This window comes from Lagopus leucura, unplaced genomic scaffold (assembly GCF_019238085.1).
Source record: "Lagopus leucura isolate 7727_CA_CO unplaced genomic scaffold, USGS_WTPT01 Super-Scaffold_100008, whole genome shotgun sequence".
Classification (NCBI taxonomy): domain Eukaryota; kingdom Metazoa; phylum Chordata; class Aves; order Galliformes; family Phasianidae; genus Lagopus; species Lagopus leucura.
Window position 1 is genome coordinate 30,322,600 of NW_024962265.1, and position 7,694 is coordinate 30,330,293.

Here is a 7,694-nt window from a genome sequence, read left to right on the forward strand (position 1 = left end):
TCACTTGCTGTTTTCTTTTGCAGGCCTCTCTGTACTCTCTGATCTATCAAAAGGAAATAGCAATGTAGAGACTTGCACATGTTGAATCTCAAAATCCTTTTCTGGTTGTGCTGATATTGTCAAATGAGAAACTTCTGGTTCAGGGACCATCCTTGCAGTTTTGTTCTCTATTGCTGTTTCTGGAAAGTAAGTAGAAAAATAAATAGGTTAAAAGTTTGCAACGATTTAGCAGTACTGCAAGACAAATAGTTCAGTGTCTCCCTGGACTGGTTTTCTTGGAATGTAATTGACTTGAGCCCTGCAGATAGCAACTTTCTAGAGAGAAGTCAGCATCCTACTACATCCAATGCTACGCTACTGGTTTTTAGATGCCTTGGTCCACATGTGCAATGTCAAAATTAAGGCAGTTACCACCTGGTCAGGATGGGCCCAAATCTGGCAGCAGTGGCAAAGAAACCAGGGCTTTCATTGAATTGCAGGTATTTGATAACTGACTTTATCTTTTCAGTGATCTATAAATAATTTATAAGCAATAAAAAAGTCTCCATACGCTTGGCTAAGTTAATTCTACACTATGAATTTCTCATTTTTGTGAAACTGAATTAAACAGGAAGAGGTTTGTTGATCACTTTAAACTTAGGAAAATTACATTTTATTTTAATCATAATGAAAAAAAATCCACTATTTAAGATCCACTATTTTTTTTTCATTCTTTTTTTTTTTTTAATTTTTGTTGTTATATTTAGAAAAATACTGCTAATGATGAACACTAAATTACTTTTCTATAACTTTGATAAATTCATACGTACGCTCCCTAAGTACCACATGTGAGTAATATTCCAGCTATCCCACTGATGTCACTAAGATGGAATTGGAAGTGCCGAAATGTTCAGTGATGGATATTCCACTGCAGCTGTGAGCAATGTGTTCCTCAGAGGCTAATTCTCCTGGGACAGTGTTAAATCCTTGGACTTGCACATTATTAGTATAATAATATAACTTAAAATAGTATCAAAAGATCTAGCTAAGAAGCTTAGTCTTCTGTATATTTCAGTTTGTATAAAAATTAATCACTTAAATTATAAATAAATGTGCTTTTTACACATGTATATGTCTATGTGTCATAAAAAAATAAATAATAAAGTATGTTAAAATAAAATCAACAAAAAGGGCATTCAGAGTTAAAACTAAAACCATAATCTCTTGCACGACTTTTGTTGTTTAAAAAATGGTAACAGCTTAAGATTAAGTGGCAGGATTTTTTTATTATTATTATTTTAATCTTTAAGTATCTTTAAGTATAGCTGTCTGACTTTTTTATGCATTGTCTCTTAAACTTACTGTAATGCTTTTCAATATCATGATGATCATGATGATCATATATGATGATCATTCAATGATCATATATATATATATATGATCAGAGGGCTGGAGCACCTCTCCTACGGGAAAAGGTTGGGAGAACTGGGCTTGTTTAGCTTGGAGAAGAGAAGGCTCTGGGGAGATCTCATTGCAGCCTTCCAGTACTAGAAGGGAACGGATAAACAGGAGGGGAATGGCTGTTTATGAGGCTGGATAGTGATAGGACAAGGGGGAATGGTTTTAAACTGAGACTGGGGAAGGTTTAGGTTAGATATTAGGAGGAAGTTTTTCACACAAGGGTGGTGACACACTGAAAAAGGTAGCCCAATAAGGTTGTGGATGCCCCATCCCTGGAGGCATTCAAGGCTGGACTGGATGTGGCTCTGTGCAGGCTGGCCTGGACATAGAGGGGGGTTGAAACTAGAAGATTGTGATTCTTTTCAACCCAGGCCATTCTATGATTCTATGATTCTATGACTATTCTGCAAATGCCAAATCCCTTTGTTGCTGTTGTTTAATGGCATATACTGATATTCAGAGCTGTCTGAGCTCCAGACTATTGCAGAAAGCCCTGATTGAGTAAAGCATTTTGGCATGTATTCAGGAATACATAACATGTATTCAGGACTCATAACAAAGCTTGTTGGATGGGTGGTGGGCATCCTTCCTTCCTGACCAGAACTCCCTCATGTGCTGGCATCTAGATGTGCAGACTTCTGGTGAGGTAGAACTGATTTTAGCTGACAGGAAAATAATCATAACTGCAACTGTTGAAGAAACATGGGGAGTCCAAAACTGCCTCTAATACTATTTCTTCAGCAAATCACAAATCAGATATGCCTGAAGACTCACAGCTTTCAACCTCTGGCCTGAGGACCTTTCCTTATCTGTGGACAACTTTTCAGGTGAGGAAGATAGGGAATGCTACGCATCAGAGCATCCCTAAGAGCAGTTCAGCAGAACCATTTTCCCAAGCAGTTGTGGCTGAAGATTTTCCTACTCAGTTCTGCTGCCTGCTCAGACCTGCTCGCTCCATGATGTGAGCACAGGTGTTTGTGGTGCCTTGCAGGAAGGCAGATCATGAGGTGCTTTTTTTTTTTCTTTTTTTTTTTCCCTGGGGTTATTTTTAACCTTTAATTCACGAAGTTTGTCATGTGGCCTCAAAAACAGCACCATGCACTGTGATATGGAACCAGTGGCAAAGGGTCCTGGTTGTACCATAAGCTGTGTTGTTACTGCTGAAAACAATATAACAGTCAATTGTGGCTTAAAGAATCTGACTTATTATGGTAAAAAACAGAAGTTTGGGGCATTGTATCTGAGATTAGGAACAGCACAGTCATTTGAAGCTATAAAAACCTTGCTCTGCTTCTTTAAACACATTCAATTTTTTTTCCGTGGGTATAAATGCCCTTGAAAAGGTGCTGGCTCAGATATTGTCACCCTCCACAGGGTTAACTCTGTGCTTGATCGCATTTGATCTGTTCACAGCTTGCACAAGTCTAGCATAAAATCTTGAAGATAGCATTAAACAGGGTATTGTCCACTTTTGCAGAGTGCAATAACATAGTCACACTTGATCTCACTTCTGTGTTCACTTCCATTTACTTCAGTAATACACCAGTCTGGTGTTAATGATCACAGAATCAACAGATCAAGAAAAACAAGCTAATTTTTGTAAGTTTAATAGATGTTCAAATTCACAGCAAAAGATGCTTAGGGGCTCAAAAATTACAAAATAGTTGAAAACAAACCAGACAACGTATGTCAGTGCTTATACTTTAAGTTCTTCCATTTCTGGTGTTGTAGAAGCTTGTCTAAGCCACAAAGTTTGCATGTGTGCTATGGTTCTCTAATGCATATCTTTTATCCTGTTTGCTTGATTTGAATTACGTGCACTTAATGCTCAGACTTCCATTTATATTATACCTGTAAATTCATATACACACAAGCACATATGTATGCATGTACACACATATTTTATATTTTATATGTACTTTCTGCACATAAGATAACATGTATTTAACTTCTCATACTACTTTTTTTTTTTTTTTTTTTTTTCCTGTGGAAGAAGGAGCGCAGGCTGCTTCCAGAACAGTCAGTGTAGTCTTAGGTGTTATTTTCTGTAGCAGCCTCAGGCTTAACAACCTGGCAGGAAAACCTGCAAATCCTGCTGCACCCTGCAGGTTTCTGTGACTATCTCTTCTGGGGTGTCAGAAGTTCCCAAATGAGGAACCTTCCATTCACCCTTTCTAACTCACTACATTGTTACACCAACTGCAATTTTTGGTCTTTTTGATGTTAAACTTGGAATGTGTATTATTGCCACACACACAGCAAATGAGCATCAAATAATGGGGGTAATAATTGAAGCTAATGGGAGTTTTATCGCATGGCTTTAAAAAGGTTGGCATTTCTCCTCAGGATTGTGAAATTGTCAGCCTTTACAAATGTTATTTTAAAGGAATGTTTAAATAAAGTCCGTAGGTCTAAGTAAGAGAGATAGTCAGAAGGATGATGTTTTGTCTCATAGTTAAGAGCACAGTGCTATCATGTAGTATCTAACAGCTTGAAAAAAGTTGTACAGCTGATTTAGATTTGGTGAATTATTCTGGTTTTGTTCACTTCTGGGAACAAGGTAGAGCACTGAGTCCTCCAATCTGAGATCTAGTTTTTTGTTTTAAGTTGATCTGTTATAGCTGTTGAAAACTTCTGAAAAACAAATGAACAAACAGAACAACAAATGGATCGAAGACACCGGAAAAAAAGTCCTTTAGGATGTCAGGTCAGTGCTTGTATTTGTTGTTCACATTGGTGATCTCAAAGGATAGGCAAAAAATGAGAGGACAGAAAATAATACATGCAGCCTGGAGAAGCAAAGACCAGTAGTAATTTTAGTCTTTCTTCTGCAAAGAGTTATGCACAGTTTGCAAAATTTCAGAAGTGTGAGAGTGAGAGTTGCTTTAATTCCAAAAGACACCTCCCATATCTAAAGTCACACAAAGACATAAGAGCTGTGGGTTTGTTTTCTGAAAGAAGTTATTGATCTAAAAAGCTAAATCAATTTACAGGGAAAATTGTATCCTGAATACAATTTGCATGAAAGAAGAATACTCAGAAGGCAGGAAAAGTAACATAGGAGTAGGTGTAAAAGTGAAAGATAGAGTAAGTCTACTTCTGAGCTTACCAGGAAGCACAGAGAAAAGGCTCAGTCCTAGTTCACCCAACAGGACATCTGACGTTTTCATTTATGAAATGCTTATAAAGTTGTGGGAGTGGCATGCCACTTAAAAATTTAGAACCTTTGCAAATGATTGTATTCCCTTATAAAGAAGAGGTAGAATTTTCCTACCTAACATTGAATAGTAACTATAACTGGGATTTAAAAAAAGAAAGACTGCTATTTACTTGCTTTTTGAGGTTGCCTTTGCTTGGGAGATCATAAAGAGCTTTCAGAAGCCATCTACAATGCATAGCACTAATTAGAGGTGGAAAGAGCGGGCCAATTATCACTTACTTTTGCAAAGTGCCAAGCAATTTGAGATACTGAATGCCCTTAGTAACTTGTTGTTTAGGTGCATTGTTGAGCAAGTGGAGTTAAGAGGATCCGAGCGCAAACACAAAGTGGCCCCCACAGAGTGTGGAATATCTCTTGATGGAGTGTGGGACCATCCGCTCTCCGCCAGGCTTTGCTTCGAGTCAGTGGGGGGCTTGTTGCCTACCCGTGGGAAAAAGAGAAAGCCCTAATTAAGGCGTACAGCCAAGCAGTGCTGATAGACAACGAATGTGTTACTAAGCACTTTTTCTTCTCCGAAAATAATTATGCTGTGCACTTAATACACTTCAGGTGTTAATCACTATTGATTTTTCAAATACTATTATCGTATACCAGAATCCCATTTACTTGGAAAGAATTACTTAAGGATATTCATTATTTAAAAGCTGATTAATCAGCATATTAAAGAGTATTAATCCTTGTAGGAAGGATTCTTTTTCAGACCATTGTTGACATCTTCAAGTCAGATTTTTCCTCTGAGCACAACACATCAAAAAGCGTTTAGTCTAACAAAATGTTTGCAATTCTTGGGCATCAGCTGAAAGAGGCCCTAAAGATGTGTTTTAACTAAGCAGGGAAGAGGCAAGTCTCAAGATGTTTACTGTATTAAAAAATAGTATTTTAACACTTCTTTTAAGAAATTATTTCTATTTTTTGTATAATTATAAACTGTTCAAATAGAATAATTCGAACTATAAAGTACTGAAAGAAGTTAGAATGAGGAAATCACACCCAGAAAAGTTCTGACCACAGAATGGCCATCTATAAAATGATTGTTAGAATTTATAAAAAAAGTAAAGATAATAATTTTTTAAAAAACACAATTTTTTTCTCCTAAAGGAATAAAAACCTAACTACATTTACCTGCTGAAGGGAGGGAAGCATGATAAAATTCATTGTACTTGACGACTGCAAGATCTTGACCTTAATGGGTTGAAAGGGAACCTCAAGCAAGGGTTATGAAGATAAAAGATTGTTCTTACAGAAAGCAATCCCCTCTCTGGTTGCAGTGGTGCGAAATTGCAGTAAAGGCACTAACTGAATGTTCTGCTTTTTACTTTCTACCATTAAAAAGAGAGAACCTTGGTTAAGGGGTCCTGGGTTTGCATTTAAATATTAAGAAAAGAATACACATTTGGTAATATAATTTATTATTGTTACACAGACAAACAAGCAACACATGCATGTATACATAAAATGCTCAAATGCAACAATGCATACTGGCAGTAAGGAATTTTCAATACTTTGGTTCAAACTAAAAATAGTTTATTTCCTTGTTTCATGATGAAATATTGATCTGACAGGATGATGCATGGGAAAAAAATGGAAAACAGACATAAACTGCTGAATCTGGAGGATGAATAGTGTCTAGTCAGATGCCTATTTGCTTCACTCAGGTATTGTGGATGCTCAGACCAAGTGAAAGCTGGAACTTACAGAATCATGGAGTCATATAAAATCCGGAAGGGACCCACAAAGATTATCAAATCCAACTCCTGACTCTGCATAGGACCATCCCAAAATCAGACGTGTGCCTGAGACCATTTTCCAAATGCTTCTTGAGGAGCCAGTTCCATGCCCATCACCCTCTGGTGAAGAACCTCTCCCTAAGCCCCACCCTTACCCATCCCTGATTCAGCTCCATGCCATTCCCTCGCGCCCTGACACTGTCATCAGAGAGCAGAGTGCAGTGCTGCCCTTATGCTCTCTGTGAGGAGTTGTGCCATGAGGCTTCCCCTCATCGGCTTGTGGCGGGACTAAGTCTCATGTGAGACTGTGAACTTCTCGAAGCCAAACAAAATAGATGTAATTCCTCCATCAAACATATTCTTCACTTTCTTAATAAACAATGCAAGACAATTAGCTTCCTTTGCTTCTTCTGAGTTGAAACCCAACAACTGAAACAGTAGGACTTTTCTATTTTTTTTTTTAAATACATAATAAAATAATAAGTAATAAATATAATTAGCTCACACCTGTATATAATAAATCAGGTTTTTCAGTGCCTTGAATGATGGTGCTTTCTGGGTATCACATAGCTCGTGGAGGTACAAATTAATTTCTGGAATTTTTATCAAATTTCAGTGACAACAGAAGGTTGTGCTTTGTTTCTCTTTATGATGTAGATAGATATTTTTTGGATTCACAGGCACAAGAAAAACTGGTCCAGTTTTCAGAAGACAATTCCCTGTGCCCAGTGCAGTCCCTGTCTCCTGGCCACCCAGGTTGGCTGCCCTGAGCAGCTCTCCCAGCACCCAGGCAGGGTGGGAGGGAAGCTGTTCCTGCTTCAGGCTTTGAAGCAGGCATTGACTCTGTCTTGGACTTCCAACTGGAAATACATGGGGTTAGCAAGGGAAGTTCCTGTGGCTAGCAGATGGGCTCCATCTCCTTCTGCTTTCCATCACTAAAAAATTGTGTTATCCAGAGCCAGCAGCTTCCACAGAGTGAAGAGACATAGAGTCCTGGAGAGACTCTAGATATCTGTAGGCAGATCCAATAGACCTCAGTTCACTTACATAAGCAGAAAAGATTTTCTTAGCCTCAGCCAAAATGGGTGTTAAAAGTCAATCAGACTTTTCTGTACAGAAAACAAAAATCTGTGTTTGCAAAATAATTTTGAGAGGAAACTGCTTATGTCCTCATTCTTCCTGCCTCTCAACCACCCCCCCCCCCAAAAAAAAAAAAAAAAAATCAAGTACATACTTTAAATTGCTGCATATACAAAATGGAAAAAAAAAAAAAAAAAAAAAAAAGTTTATCTGCTTTGATCTCTGCC

General features: G+C 37.8%; 1 protein-coding gene across 1 annotated transcript in view; it reads right to left on the reverse strand.

Annotated features, from left to right (window-relative positions):
* The window catches only part of LOC122180838 (leucine-rich repeats and immunoglobulin-like domains protein 3), a 50,975-nt gene continuing 43,281 nt past the window's right edge, over positions 1 to 7,694 (reverse strand). The window contains exon 19 of the mRNA XM_042872750.1: positions 1 to 179. Coding sequence (XP_042728684.1) covers positions 1 to 179 — 179 coding nt within the window. The remainder of the gene's footprint in view (positions 180 to 7,694) is intronic.